Source organism: Phaethon lepturus, unplaced genomic scaffold, assembly GCF_000687285.1.
Source record: "Phaethon lepturus isolate BGI_N335 unplaced genomic scaffold, ASM68728v1 scaffold24370, whole genome shotgun sequence".
Classification (NCBI taxonomy): Eukaryota; Metazoa; Chordata; class Aves; order Phaethontiformes; family Phaethontidae; genus Phaethon; species Phaethon lepturus.
Window position 1 is genome coordinate 1 of NW_010514376.1, and position 16,334 is coordinate 16,334.

Below are 16,334 nucleotides of genomic sequence, written 5' to 3' on the forward strand. Positions count from 1 at the left end.
GCCACCAGCCGGATTTAACGCCATTCACCATTATATGATTCATTATATGATAAGATGTAAAATCCATGCAAAGCCTTTTCTGACAGTCTTGTAATCACTCAGATTCTGTTTCTGACTGAATACTTACCAAAAGATTGATTAAATTGCTAGGAAATCAGAATTTTATTTTCTCTGATATGACTAAATTAATAACAATTTAAAACTCTCAATCCTGCTGTTACTATCGGGTCATATAGACTACTAAAGTAATTTAAATATTGAGCATATGGACTTCTGTTTAAAATACAGTGCCCATTTGTCATCATTTTCCAGTGAACTATACCGTTGAAACAATGACTGCTGTGACACGGTAGAAATATTGGCATTATTGATTAAAATTAATTTCTTCATGAGACTTCTGTGGAGCTTGGAGTTGATAGTATGACATGCTGAATGTCTCCTAAGAGGATCTTGGATTACCACTAATCTCGTAAATGACACAAGGAGTGGGACCACCCAGTACCTTGCAAGTTCAGACTCATTGTATCCACATAAATCCCTTATGCTGCTGCAAACACCTGAAAGTTATCTTGTTAATCATAAAGGGACTCGAAATAAGTACGAAATGGTAGAGCAGTCCATTGTACTTGTCTGCAATTTCTTTTCCATATAGTCCCTTTCTGGCTCTGATTTTATTGATGTATTTTTAGACAAGAATATTCCTTTGTTTCCACAGGGGAATCTCAGTTGTTGAAGGAACACTGTATCGAAAGAAAGTATTATGCTTATTTATGCAAAATATGAACGGAAATAAAGCTTTCAAATCAGTCTCTCAGAACAGGGAGAGCATGCCAGAGAATTTTAACAAAAATAATTTTGATGTTTGTCAGCTGTTTATACCTTCTTTAAAATCTATATATGTGTCAGTTATGCGAATGTGGAGTGAGCCCCTCCTTGACTTCATGCAGATGAATTCAGGCAAGGTATGTTCAGAGACTACACAAAGACTGGGTGCTACATGCTGATGTACTTTAGATACGGTTCTCTCTTAGACTCCAGATTCTTTCTGGTAGTATCATCTTCTGCTGTATTAGTAACATCTTCTTACTCTGTATTGTCTAAAAATCACCTCCACTTGATGGAGCCTTATTTAGTAAAATATCAAACTTTTTCCATCAAACAGATGCCTCTCCTAGCTCAAGGCGGGCGTAAGACCCTTTTTTACCTTAGCCTTTTAATTTTCATGTCTTGAAATGGCAACCCCTCTTCCTCCACAATGGAAACAAGAAATCAAAATCTTACCTCTGAAGCAAATGAAAAATCTGAATTGCACTTACCTTTGGGGAATCTGGCCTTTATGAGCAGCTTAGTTTGTGATTTCATTTACAATGAGCCAAAAAATGAGTCATATCAGGATGTTTGTGTCCACGGGTAACCTATTCTTCTTTAAAGTCTTTGCTTGTAAAAACTAACTCTGAATCTAAAATTAGAAAGAACAGTTGTCTTGCAAAACCTTTGTGAATGTAGCAAAAGATTAACTTCTTAAATGACAGTGTCAGTATTAATTTCTAGCAATTATTTTATTTTCTTCATATGCTGTATTAAAGGAGCTGTAAAAGGAATTCTAACCTAATGTGTTTCAAATGTTTTGTTCGCTCCATGATCTAACCTGAAAACGTAAAAAGGTTGTTACCTCTGCTTTCTGAGAAAACTGAGCAAATTCTGGAGGGATTTGCTTGTCTCTGTGCTGTCCCTAACATAAAGATTACAAGTTTTTCATAAGGTCACTTTATGCCAGCTAGCTTTTCGTTATGCACTGTATCAAGCTCAAAGTACATTTGTCTGTATATTTTATCGCACACTATACTGAACCTATAAGGTATTTTATTGAGTTCATTATGCTTCATATTCATTCCATTATGCTTTACTGAGTTTAACGTAATCTTTAACCTATAATGCACTTTCATTTTATTTGGTACATTACATCGTTTTCCCCCTTTTTTTTAGTCATGATTACTCATATGCTTTTTTCATGCGACTGTAATGCTATTACATTATAAAAGCGTTTGGCAGAAGGTGTTTATCAGCATTTTCATTTTTGAAGTGTGTTTTTTAGGAGTCTATAAAATGGCTTGAGTTTAGCATAAAATGTCTACAAAGGGATTCTGGGCACCAGTATTTTAAAGCCGGGTCATTTCAAATATTCAGTAAAGAGGATTTATGTCACAAATCTGCCTCTGAAAATAGAATCTGGTCATATCAACAACCATTCTGGAAAGATTTTATAGTAACATGCTTTCATTGTCATTTTTAAGAGCATTGTAATTTACACCATTACAATCAGGGCTTCAAATCTCAGCACACCTCCTGCGAGCTGGATTACCCCCATGGATCGGAAGTGAGCAACAGTGGTAATCCCTACTCAAGAGGCTTTGGTTTAGCATTTATGGTAGGAGCTAGCAGGGGTCTGGCTGTCGTACGGCACTGAGCCGTGCCACTGATTCTCCCCAGTCATTTATCTCCTTACTGCAAAAATAAGAACGATATTGTTTACCAGCTAATACTGCTCTTAGCCATACCAAATGCTTGGAGGTAGATAAGTGAAGAAAAAGGTATTTAGCATGTGGGAATCATTATTACTCATCTGTAAAAACACTGAATGATAAATATGTCTTTTTCTTTTCTTTCAGATTATTACTTTAAGGGATTACGTTCCCAAAATCATTGGTCCAGATGCTTTTAATCTGTATATTGGCCTTTATACAGGTTATGATCCCACAATGAATCCTACAGTTTCTAACATATTTTCAACAGCTGCTTTTCGTTTTGGTCATGCAACAATCCAACCAATAATAAGGCGATTGAATGCACAGTATTTAGATGATCCAGAACTTCCAAATCTTCATTTACATGAAGCCTTTTTTAGTCCCTGGAGGCTCATTAAAGAAGGTATGATTATACTTCAACTGTTTGAGGTTTTTTCCAGAATATTGTAACATTTTTCAAAGTTACTTATCTTGAATTATTTATTCATTTATTTAATTATATTTATTTAATTACATCACTGATTTTAGTTGTTAAATGGGTTCCAGAGCGTTAACATAAACTGGAACAATTATTCTGAGTTAAAAAGTTCTCTCAATCAGACAAAAGTTATTCCCCAGATTAAACCAGTCTGGTAGATTGACAATAGATTGATGATTGATGATGAAGATATTTCATATCTCTTTTTGTGTGGATGAATGTATTATCAGGTTGCAAATTTTTTTACCCCTGAAGAAGCAGATGGAGCCTTTTCATAACACTATCACTTCTATTTCAACTTGCAGCACATTATTGTACATGTTTGAATGTAAAAGCCTGTGGCCAATGTTTAAAAAACATAGAAGGATATATGCATTCACATTTGTTAAGAAAGTTATAATGGTTTATATATATGCTGTAACATGATACTATTTTGTGTTTAAAGGAGGCTTGGATCCTTTACTGAGGGGTCTTCTAGCACATTCAGCAAAACTGCAGGTGCAAGACCAGCTACTGAATGAGGAATTAACAGAAAAACTGTTTGTGTTGTCCAATAACGGTTCACTTGATTTAGCATCGTTAAATTTACAGCGTGGCCGTGATCACGGACTCCCAGGTCTATTGTTTTTTCTTGAATTTTCTCCCAACTGGTAATTGAACTGTAACTGCTTATATTTGGGATGTAATCGTAAGCTTTTAGATAATAGCTTTAGTAGTCAGAAAGGTATCTTAAGTTTCTTTTAAAATGTTAAGTGGCTAATATTTTTAACGTTGATGGAAACAAAGTATTCCCCAGCACTTGAAATTAAAATAACTTGTTAAGTCTGGAATCTGAAATGACAGTACTAGTGAGTTTCCTTAGGTGTGCTTGATGCAGGTACCTGAGGCTTGCTCTTGCTGGAACCAGCTCTAGAGGAGTGGAGTTTCTGCCTGCAGCAGCTACTTGCCACTGGCAGGCTGCCCCCAGCCTGTGGGACAGGTTGACTTGACTTAGACAAAACTTTGTTGGTGCTGCCGACCACAGAAGGTGTTGAGATGTCTCCAGGAGCGATGTAGATGGCTTACTTAGGTGTACATCTCATTTTGAGCAATAGTACACATTTGTGCCTCTTTTTTACACTAGATTTCTTACTCCAGTCAGCTCAAGGTAAGATTGAACTAACAGTCAAGGAGTGTTAGCTCAGACCATGACTGTACTGGCTTAGAGGAAGACTGCTGGTCTCGACTTAATTTGATTGCATCAGCTGTTAAGACGTATAGTAGGTTCCCTTTAGTTACCAACTACATGCAGGTTGCTTCTTGCCTACTCTTCACCTAACTCTTGTATTCTTAGTCTGGAAAACTCAAGACACAGTGCATGCTCCTATTGTCTATTATCAAGTTTCCTTTGTTTAAATATGGGACAATTATTTCAAACCTTTATTTTCCTTTGTTAAAGTGATGTAGCAATTGCATATCCTGTAGTTTCCAATCCTGCCATCATTTACCCGATCAATTTAACCAATAATAATAAGCTTATTTTTAGACATAACGGTCTATGACTATGATTAAGGTTTTCAGAATCCAGTGCTTATAAATTTATTAATTTCATATGTCATTCTTGACAGCCAAGTCTAATCTTCCTTTTACCATTATATTTACAGGTTATAATGACTGGCGAGAGTTCTGTGGCTTACCAAAACTGGAAACGCAAACTGACCTGAATACAGTAATAACCAATCACAATGTCACTGAAAAAATCACGGAATTGTACCATAATCCTAGCAATATTGATGTTTGGCTTGGTGGTCTGGTAGAAGACTTTCTTCCAGGTGCTAGAACCGGCCCCCTGTTTGCATGTATAATTGGAAAGCAGATGAAAGCACTAAGGAATGGTGACCGGTGAGTTTATTCATGCTGTTGAATCATTTGTGTAATACGCGCAATGGAAATTTTACAGATATGTGAGGATACTTCCCAGAACATAAGACAACATGATACTTAAAGAAGCTTTAAACAAATTATTCCCTGTCTCTTCCATGCTTTTAACTTCACTCCTTCAGTTTTGTTGGTTGAGCTTTTGCTTATTCTTCTTTGGTTTGTATATAATTTCAATTCCAGATGACATGGAGATTGTTTCTGTGGTATTGAGATGACCTACTTTGCACTGCTGGTGGAAATGCAAGGTGCCACCAGCAGTTAATTGTGCCAGGGGCAGCTAACTTCTGCATACTGTGCAGGCTTTAGCTATCTGGTCCCTGAGGGCTGCACGGAGCTCAGGGACCTTAACTGGAAGAACCTCAACATTCTCCATGACAACCACAGCAAAGTCAGAAGGGAGAGGCAGAGTGTTGTAATTCAGGCTTCCTAGTGGGGATAACAAAAACACCATGTACCTAGTTTTATGTGAACTGGGACTGCAGAGTACTCCCAGAATTGCCTCATCCGACACAGAATCGTATGTCCCTTCACCCAAACCTGCACAACCACCACCAGCATCTTGTGCCAGTTCAACTCTCCATACCAGGAGGTCGGGAGAAATGCTGCTTCAGGTCACAAAGGGGTGCAAGATGCCATATGTATCTTGCTTCTGCTCCTGAAGCAATTATAAAACCAACCTTTTTTTCATCTCTGTCATGTACTTGTGGCAGTAATTTTGAATCTCATGAGAAGACTAATTTTAAACTGCTCACACCATGCTAGCAGCAGTGTTTTAAGTAGATCTGGTCTTTACGCTCACCTTTAAGCTCCTGTCATAAGTCACTGTTGTGGAAAGAAACCATTATGTAAATAAGCATCCAAGGCAGAATTTAAATCTGAACTTTAAAAAATGTTAATTAATTAGCTCACAGGAAAAAGCAATGTTAATCATAAAGGTGGTATCCTGTTAGCACAAACTGTGTAGACAACAAACGTTCCACTCAGCTACATTAAAAACATGGTTGAGTGTCTTCTGAATTGTACGGGCATACTTGGCCCTATCTGGGGAAAGATAATCTATCAAGGCCCTTCCAGCCTTGTTTCCATTACTCAGTGCTTTACAATGCTTCTTATTATTCAGTGTCTTAGGATACCACTAGCATTAATTAAACTTAAGCATAATTTAACATTAACTTCAAATTGAGAAAAATTTATTTCTAATAATAAACGAATTCCCTGTTTCTGCCACAAAGTTTGTCTTAACTAACTTAAATGTGAAATGATATTGTCATTAATACTATAATAAGGAACTATCTAAGAGAAGTTAGAAGTAAGTGAAAACACGTTATAGTTGTCACACAGTAAGTATAAGAACGGAAAAGTCTAACATTCATTGTAGTGCCAATAGATTGCGTATTGGGTATTATCTCTATCTGCACTAGTGACATTACATGCTTACTAGATAACCTAATCGACGTGTCAGTAAGTAGGGATTTCAAAACATCTCTTCTAACTTACTTGTTTAAGTTCAGAAATCAGAACTAAGTGGAATTTTTGACTGATTGAACTCCACCCTGATAACCTTAAAATCTTTGGTCAGTAATCTGACAAAACATGAAGGGATTTCTTTTTCCAGTGTCCTAAACTCAGGCACTGTCTTAACCTCAGCCAAATTACCTGGAAAAAATTGTTTCTGTTCCATCAACCATGACTTTATTTTTCCATCTCTTCCTACACTGAATCTTTTTGTGACCTCAGGACTTGCAATAGTTGGGAAAAATTCTGAAGGTGACTTTGTCAGTTTTTGCATGGGAGGGCTTGCACCTTTTTTTTTTTCTTTTATTTATTTCTTTTTTTATTCTAACCCTGTAAAATTCACCTGTAAAATTTTGGTCACCTGATATAGATCTATTGGAGCAACCTTTGTTACATTACACGCCTATCTGCTGGGTAGATTAAAAAACAATTTTCTGCTCAAGCCTTCTCAGCAGTGTAGATAAAACTGAATTTTGTGATGGAAGTAGAATAGGTTTTAATGTACATGAAAGGTGAAATGACAGGTGTAGGAGAGCTGAGTGAAGCAAAGTCTCTGATGTCTTTGGTTATGGCAAGGGGCCTGGGAATGGTCAGTGAGGTTTCAGGATGCTCTGAGAAGTTTTGGGACAGTGTGCAGGTGAGGGATAGGAGGAAAGTATCTGTCTCCTTTTCTCTCTCCAGCCCTTCCATCTCTCTCATACTTGTCACAGCGCTGCTGATGTATGGGACATTCACTCCATCCCTGGTGCTGTAGATTGCACCTCCTCCAATATAGGCAAAGTGGGACAGGTTTCTCCCCAAACTGTCCTGCTGCAGGTAACTATTTGCCTATAAAGCCAATTTGCAAAAATTTCACATGCATTTACCTTACTCAACCAGTACACTCCTGTTGGCAGCAATTTGTCCTGAAAAGCCTCACCTGGGCTAATTGGCCTGAGTACCACAGGGAACTATCTTAGCAGTATAGCAGTGCTTAACACTATTTAATGTACTAATGCAGATGTGCTATAAAACTCTCCAGAAATATTTTTTTGCTATTCATGACATGTCTTCATGTACAAAATGTTTATCTTTTCTTATTTTCCCCAGTGTTTTCTTTCCCTTTCTTTTTACATTTAAATACATATGTATGCGTGTGTGTATGCACACGTACATATTGTATATAACATATATCATTTAACAGATACACCTTTGTAGCACCAACTTGTTCTTCTGTTCTGGCAGCGCACTCCTGATCTGACAAAATGGAAAAAGCAGCTCCCCTCTGTTCCAGCCAGTCCTCTTAGTTTACCTCCTTGTACGATCAAAATCGCAATTACTGTCTCACAATTGTCTACTGTAATTAATCCACATATCTACAGCTTTCTCAGCAAATTAAGAACTCCATACTAAAGAGGAGAGCATTTGGCAATACCTGTTTTCATAGCAACCGTTCAGTAATGGTAAGCACAATTCAAAAGCTATGGTAGCTACTCCTGTAATACTCCTCTAATTTGTGCTCAAAACAATTTATGAGTGCACGTTGAATGCTGGTGTGCATAAGATTAAGCATCCAGTTCAGACAAATTAGTTCCAAGTTTTTCTGTCAGGACTGTAACTTTTTTTATGGCCCTGTATCATCAAGTGAAAAACAATCCTGCAGATAGGAATAATTAATAGTTTCAACCAGCTGACTTTAACACATCATCTGAGTTGGCCAGTATGTCGGACTCACACTAGACTTTTTGTGACTTTCAAACTGGGTGTGTAAGTCTGCAGATCATGGTGTTTACTTTTATTATTGTTGTATCCACATACATTTTGCTGTAATTCTTATTTTTGGTCTTTTACATAAGATATTGTGAAAGTAAGAATAATCAGCTCTTTGAATTTTATCTTTTCATAATGTTTCTATCAATCTTTCCAGATTTTGGTGGGAAAATGATGGTGTTTTCACAGAAGCTCAAAAGCATGAACTCAAAAAACACTCATTGTCCCGCGTGATTTGTGACAATACAGGAATTTCTCAAGTGCCAGCAGATGCCTTTCAACTTGGAAAGTTTCCACAGGATTTTAAGCATTGTGACGATATACCTGGGATTAATTTAGAAGCTTGGCAAGAATTCTATCAGGAAGGTAATCTGGTAATTACCAATCTTTTCTGACAGGAGGGGAGAGTAATCACCAGTTAGGGCACTGACCTTGCTTATGGCAGGTCTTGAGTTACTGGTCTGATGCACATCTTTAGTATTTCTACCACTTAGAAATGGGAACTAGATCTTTCTCTCCTTCTCTCGCACCTTCCTCTATAAAAAACATAGTGTTTGCCAACTCATCTCTGATAACATGAATGGCTTGTGAGATATCCAGACATTATGGCAATTGGGGCAGGAGTTCTTGGACAGATATAAAATATTAACTAAGAACTTTGCAGTACATCCTGTTAGAAGATTATGTTAATCTTACAAGGATTATAAGTCAAACCTGATGTATTCCATAAAAATTCTTGTCAAGAAATTAACAATGAAATTCCTGATCACCTTAAAACATGTGAGTAATTTCACTGAAGTTAATTTATAACACTAATGGAGAATAATGTCCATTTGCGAGGGTATGGTGGTAATTTTCTAAAAGCTTGTAATACAGTCTTTTTATTTGTAGAGGAAATATGTGGAACACCAAAGAGTGTGGAAAATGGTGATTTTGTATACTGTGCAGAATTTGGAAAGTCTACAGTGACTTACTCGTGTCGATACGGATTTAGATTAAAAGGAGAAGAGCAATTAACCTGCACAAGTGAAGGATGGAACTTTGAGGCTCCCATTTGTATAGGTATCTATTTTTTGTTTCTGAATTTTCTAAAAGCTAAAGTCCAGCACAACTCATCAGAAGTGAACTTCCTCCTATGCTCTGTTGTATTCAACTTTCTGGGTTTATAGGTACAACATGATAATATGAAAGTTTCCTTGCTCCAGAATTGCTGTCTCAATCTCTACCCATCCTAATTCAGCAATCAAGTTGATGATAGGAAAATGTCACTAAAAATTACCCAATTAAGCAAAAACTGAGTCTGTTAAAAACCAGTAGGAAAAAAAGCAATAATTCAGAATTATACATTATTTCCTCCAACATTGAACATAACAGCAAGACAGACAGTTGTCACTTCCCTAACTTTGTTTCAATGGATGCTCTACATACAAAATGAACTTAGTACCCGTACTTCATGTATCATCCTAATAAGTTAAGCAAAAGTGACAAAGAAAAAAATACTGGGAAGTGCATAAATGAAATTAAGCAAATTAATTATCACTTCAGTTCCAACTTCCCTCTCCCAAACAACTGTGAAAATATTTGCCGGAAGTGAATTACTTTTGCATGTACAAAAGTAGAGCCAGTGAAAAATCAGTAAAAAGATACTGTCTTTTGACATTTCACACGTGTTTTTAAGGGAATACTTTTCTGTTGTTTTAATTATTCTTTTATTTTTTCATTTCCTTTTGCCTTGTTTTTACTGTTGAATAGAATAGGATAGGAAGAAAGAGAATGTGGCAAATACTTCCTCACAAGACCTTCACTCGTTGCAGCTATGAAGGTTGAATTGTATCTGTTCACATTTCAAATGTGTATGTACATAATGGAATGTGTGTGTATATATTTTTATTTATATATAAATAAACACATACTTAAACTGCTCATCTTTATAAGAACATGAGAGAAAATGAAAGCAGAAAAGGCCATATTTAGGAATATATTATGGATGGTGGTAAAGTAATTTGAATGCAAGTGCTGCAGCTGATCCGCAATAAAGTCTGCTTATCAGTATTTCTGTGGCAGCAGAATAGAAAGCTATTCATTCTAATTGTATACCTGGTATGGAAAAAGTCAAATGAAATTTGCAGCTCTTTCCTTTATTCAAATCCTATTTATCCACTGAATTCCACCCACATAAATACCATATAAAGAAATAAAGCTGTTAAATGAATTATAATAAAACCTTTTCAATACATTAATGTTCTGGCAGCAAACTGAATAAATAAGTTATATGAATGAATCATTCCTTGTCCCAGTTTCTTTTAATATGTTCAGTAATGTAAACAAAAGACTGTATATCTGCTATAGGAAACAAGCTGCTGCATATACTAAATAAGCAATGCCTTTATTAACAGAAAACCATCAAAACCCACTTATGCAGATGCTACTTGAGTTTTACAGTAGAAAGCACTTTGTTCCATACATGTTTGTGCAATGTGTTCCCATTCTTTTAAATGTTCAGCAAATTAGGAATAAGTCAAGCAATATAATGAGGAGGATAGAGCTTAGCATTTCTGCAGATGGTTTCAAAATTACATGCTGCTCTGGAAAAGACAGAATGGCGTGTTGGCAAAAGCATAGGAATCTAAGAGCTGTTAATTCCTGCTTACTAACTTTGGCTTTGACAGAAATCATTTCTATTTATTCAGGAAGTCATTTAGTGCTAGACTATGATACCTTCCTTTATACTGAATGTTATTTTACTCTTGATAGATAACTCTGTTTACTTTGCTTTAATAAAGCACTGCTCTCTTTGAGTAGTAGGGTAGGCTGGTTAAGATCTGACATGCACTATCTAGTGATGCAAAAAAGTCTTGGCTAGTTAACAGATAGCATGACTGGATCTACAAAAGCTGAAATAGCACATTGCAGCACAGTGCAGGTAAAGCCTCTGCAGGTTTTCCTTCGCAGACGGCGATGAAGCCAGGGGGAGAGATGCAGTTAACCTAAAATGTAGTCTTGAAGGGGTAAACATAGAATCATAGAAAGATAGGATCTTTGGGTTGGAAGGGACCTTTAAAGGTCATCTAGCCCAATGCCTCTGCAATGAGCAGGGACATCTTCAACTAGATCAGGTTGCTCAGAGCCCCGTCCAACCTGACCTGGATTGTTTACAAGGATGGTGCATCTGCCACCTTGTCTATCGCTCTTGTCCTATCACACCAGGCCCTGCTAAAAAGTCTGTCCCCATCTGTCTTATAAGGGCCCTTTAAGTACTGGAAGGCCACAATAAGGTCTCCCGGAGCCTTCTCTTCTCCAGGCTGAACAACCCCAACTCTCTCAGCCTGTCCTCACAGGAGAGGTGTTCCATCCCTCTGATCATTGTTGTGGCCTCCTCTGGACCGTCTCCAACAGGTCCATGTCTTTCCTGTGCTGAGGGCTCCAGAGCTGGATGCAGGACTCCAGGTGGGGTCTCACCAGAGTGGAATAGAGGGGCAGAATCAACTCCCTTGACCTGCTGGCCATGCTGCTTTGGATGCAGCCCAGGATACAGTTATCCTTCTGGGCTGCGAGCACACATTGCAGGCTCATGTCCAGCTTTTCATCCACCAGGACCCACAAGTCCTTATCAGCAGGGCTGCTCTCAATCCCTTCATCCCCCAGCCTCTACTGCTACCGGGGGTTGCCCTGACCCAGATGCAGAACTCTGCACTTGGCCTTGTTAAACCTCATGATGTTCACAAGGGCCCATTCGTTGATTTCATTTCCTGAATAACACTTATTCAGCAGTCTTCATCCCGAGCAACAGATTATTGTCCTGCTTCAGAGAGGTGTTATGAGAGTTAATGTTTCTTAAGGGTTCTGAAGTTTAAGATTATTCCTTGCATGATTAGCCTCTTGACTGTCTCAGTTGATGGCTAGGTTTGGGCACAGCTACTGCCTTGTATGAAAATTTAAGAGAGGATCAGGCTTGATCCTATTTCCAGTCATAGAATTCCCTAAGTGGTCTGAGTGACAATGTTAAAATAAGTCAATATATCATTCCCACGGGGTCAATTTCTAATACTGGTCAAAAAGAGCTACTTCCCTGAAGTAGCAAATCAAACATTGTGATAGGTAAGGAAAAGAGAAGGCACAAAAAGAGAAGACACTGAAGGCTCAGCTAGTTGCCCACATAGGGGCTTGCAGTGCTTCCCAGGACCATGGGTCAGAGACATTGATCACGCTGCCACATATTGTGCAGGACCAATGGGAAACTATCTAAAACAGTGCTGGAAACCTATCTTTAGGAAACTGAATCCAATCCTGCAAGTAAGTATTACACAGAAAGAAGAAAGATGCAGAAATATGGAAAAGACTCCATTCTTCCCTTCAGAGTACTTTCTTTCCTGCACTCCACACTGTCTCCCATTTCATCATTAGAGTGAAATGTCTTCAATGGCCTTGGGAACAATATGTTTATGTACATTTTCCAGTGGATAATTGTTCATCTGCTCATCATTCTGTCAGGGTATTGTCATTTCACAAAATTTATATAGCATCTAGAAACAACCATCTGTGCAGTGATATTACAGATTACTGTTATAAATTCTGTAACCAAAGGTAACCAAAATTCTTGGCTCCTCAAAATCATGCCTAGGAGTGTGTAGAACTGTGCCAGTGTTCTTATTTTCACTATCTCTATAGAGCACAGTATGGAAAAAGTTTATAGAAAAACTCAAAGTCTTAGGACATAAATACGTGCAAGAAGAGCTCTCAAGTTTACAGTTTGCATTTTTGAAAATTCTGCCAATTGCATTTGTAGCTTTTGGAGTATTAACAAAACAGCTTTTTTTTCATCATTTCCAACTTAAAAACAAACAAATAAAACCCCAAATCAAAACAAAACAAAAAAACACACAACATTGTGCTTTAAACAGTAACAATGAGGATCTTTGGCAGTATCTATGTGTCATTGAAAGTGTACAATATTGTTCACTTATGAATACTTTTAGAAGGTGTGTATGAGAAGTTAGTAATCCCTCTATGTAATATGTAATGATTATTGATCAGTGTGTATTCATTTTGCAGATATCAATGAATGCGAAAATGAAATTAATCCACCATGCTCTTCTTCTGCTAAATGCATTAACACTAAAGGCAGCTACAAATGTCTCCATACTGATACTTACAAGCTGGCAGAAGATGGAAAAACATGCATTGGTAACGCTTGTGAACGTAGTGTCCATTAAAACTTTCTCGGTTCTGTTTTACAATGCTGTAAAAATCATAAAATTCAAGTTTATTGAAGAGCTGTTAACATATATAAAAAACCTCTACAGAGTCGTGGGCATAAAGATACCATCAGGTTCTGTAAAGTAAATGGAGGTATTGAATAAATAATATAGACACAGAAGTAAGCTTTTTATTTTCCATTCCTACCATATATAAACCAATAAATATTTCCTGACAGAGCGTATGAAGGGGGGATCAAATCTGTCCTAGTTTCTCCTAGTTAGTATCAAGACTCAGCTTCTGAATATTAACGAAGTTCCACCTATTACATTCCAAAACTGTTAACCCTTTTAGAGCTAGCATAAATTATGCATTTTCTTGTTTTTCAGCTTTTCAGCATGCACAGAAGCTGTATCGTTTCTTAAGGTTTAGGTGAGGAGTATGAGTGTAGTTTCCCACTGATGCTGAGCCATACCTACTCTGGGGAAAAAGTGCCTTGATCTGTCAAAAGCTCCATGAAAATCTGCAATCCAAACTCAAGTGGATGGATATGTACTTTACCAAAGTTCCCAAGGGAAGCACAGAAAGTTTAGAGTGCCCAAATCTTGCATATTGAGTGCTGCATGCCATGCAATCATAAGTAGACTGAATCTCACTCATGGCATATTTCTTGTTTCCTCTTTCAGCAAATACCTTGATTATGACAACACTGTCCCTTATTATTAATTACACAAAGAAAACACAGGAAGATAATTCCCCAGCAAAAAAAAAAATTGCCTTCTTGCAAACAAACAGATATCTTCAGTGATATGATGCTCATCCAGTCAGTTTTCCAGCTGTGGTTCAGGACCGCATGAACATATACCTCAAATGAAACCTTAAGTGAGGCCATGTGAGATCACCAAAGGCCCAGGCGAAGAGCTGTTGAAGAGCTAGGAAGGAGAGTGGGAGAGTGCACTAACACAGCAGAACTTGGCATCCCTCTGGGCAAGCACACCAACCTTCCCAACAGTGAACATTGCCAGAAGGACCTAGCTCTCTCTTGCTGTAACAAATGCAAATGCAAATCCTCAGGGTCAACTCTTTCCGGGATAAAACTAAAAAGGAATGGCTCTAGTCATTCAGAGTTTCACCTTGTAGCATATCAGAAAAATAGAAAAAAATACCTTCTTTTTAAGTGTTTCTTATCTTTATTTACAGTTTATTCCTTTACCCATTCAACCCTGTTTACATTTATTTACCACTCTAAATCCAGGGACAAAAACCTGCCTTCAGATTAGGTTAAACAGATTAGTTCACCGGTGTGGAGTGCAACGAAGACAGATTATATGAAGACACTGCGCTGTCATGAAAGTAAGGCAGCTCCAAATATAAAATAAATTTTATATTTCAAGGGAGGAAACAGAAAGTGCTTACAGTCAGTGCTACTGTGCCAAATGATTGTTACCTCAGCCCAAATCAAATGTTTTTTTCAGAGCTTCATTTGCTTTCTGACAACTCAAGAAAATGGGTACAGATACAGCCACTCAGGCCATTGCTGCATTTCTAGCACATAAGGTTAGTGCCTTCCCTGAGACCCCAGTGGTTAGAGAAGTTTGTCATCTCCATGGACACATCCTTGCATAAGGTTTGATTTGCTGGATCTCTAGAGTCAGTCATAACAGTTTCTGCTATGTGACACGCATTGCTTCAGCTCACAACTTAAAGCTATGGAAGAAAATGTCCATTGACAAAATTGCAAGTGATGCACTTGCAAAATTTGGCAAGTGATGACCTCAGTCTCCCTTGCATTCTTTTACAGAAATGATGAGATTTCCTTTATAGTATCTCTGCCATAACTGCGTTTTAAACTGATTGGCCAATTTGAGATTGTGGCATTAACCAGCCAACAACTCTTTAAGCCACTGCAGAGTGTCAGCCATTACATATTACTTATAATTTATGTTGACAAACTTTTAAGAGACATCATTTCCCCTTCTAGACTCAAGGATGCAATTGCAGCTATTCTTTACATCATTACCTCTTTATCTCCTCGCTGGGAACCTCTAGGTAAGTACCATGAGTAAGAGGCAATATTTGAAGATGAAAACTTCTAAAAAAGTGGTGTCCAGGACATACATACTGAAGAATTAATGCTAAGCCCACGTTTCAGTGTTATCATTATGTGAACTGTAACCTAGATATGAATTCCTGGGGAACAACCAGGAGGAATGAGAAGTCTGTGTGCAGTTATGGGTATGACCTCACTGGGATCACAGAAGAGGTGAGATAGCTCACGTGGCTGGAGTCCTGCAATGGATGGGTACTGGCTCTTTCGGAAGGACAGGCTAGGAAAGTGACCGCGGCGCACATTGCACTTTTTGTGAGAGATCATCAGGAATGCATGGGGCTCTGCCTTGGGATGGGTCAGGAGTCAGTGGAGAATTTATGGGTCAAGATTAGTGGGCAGAGCAATATGGCTGCTGTTGTAGTGGGTGTGTGTTATGGACTTCCTGATCAGGAAGAAGAAATAGATGAGGCCTTCTTCAAACAATTGGAAGAAGCCTCAAGTTTGCAGACCCTGGTCCTCATGGGAACTTTAACCACACTTTAACTTGGAAGGACAACACAGCAGAGCACAACCAATCTAGGAGATTTCTGGAGAGCATTGACAGCTTCCTGACACAGGTGATCAAGAAGACAACAATGAAGTACTCTGCAGGACCTGGTACTTACAAATGGAATCACAGAATCACAGAATGGCTGAGGTTAGAAGGGACCTCTGGAGGTCATCTTGTCCAATTCCTCTGTTCAAGCAGGGCCATCTAAAGCCAGTTGCCCAGAACCATGTCCAGATGACTTTTGATATCTCCAAGGATGGAGACTTCACAGCCTCTTTGGGCAAACTCTATCAGTGCTCAGTCACTCTCCCATTTAGTCAACCTGCTGAGATCCCTGTAGATGGCAAATTC

The 16,334-nt window shown here is 38.1% G+C and overlaps 1 protein-coding gene across 1 annotated transcript; it reads left to right on the forward strand.

Moving 5' to 3' along the window:
- Positions 1-914: 914 nt before the first annotated feature.
- Positions 915-15,432, forward strand: LOC104625294 (thyroid peroxidase-like; the record flags this gene model as incomplete). The annotated part of the gene is made up of 10 exons (XM_010292887.1): positions 915-962; positions 2,324-2,428; positions 2,670-2,928; positions 3,449-3,619; positions 4,647-4,884; positions 8,345-8,553; positions 9,079-9,249; positions 13,240-13,371; positions 13,773-13,815; positions 15,365-15,432. Coding segments are annotated over exons 1-10 (1,444 nt in total), but the record flags the coding sequence as incomplete, so codon positions are not given.
- Between the last annotated feature and the right edge of the window lie 902 nt (positions 15,433-16,334).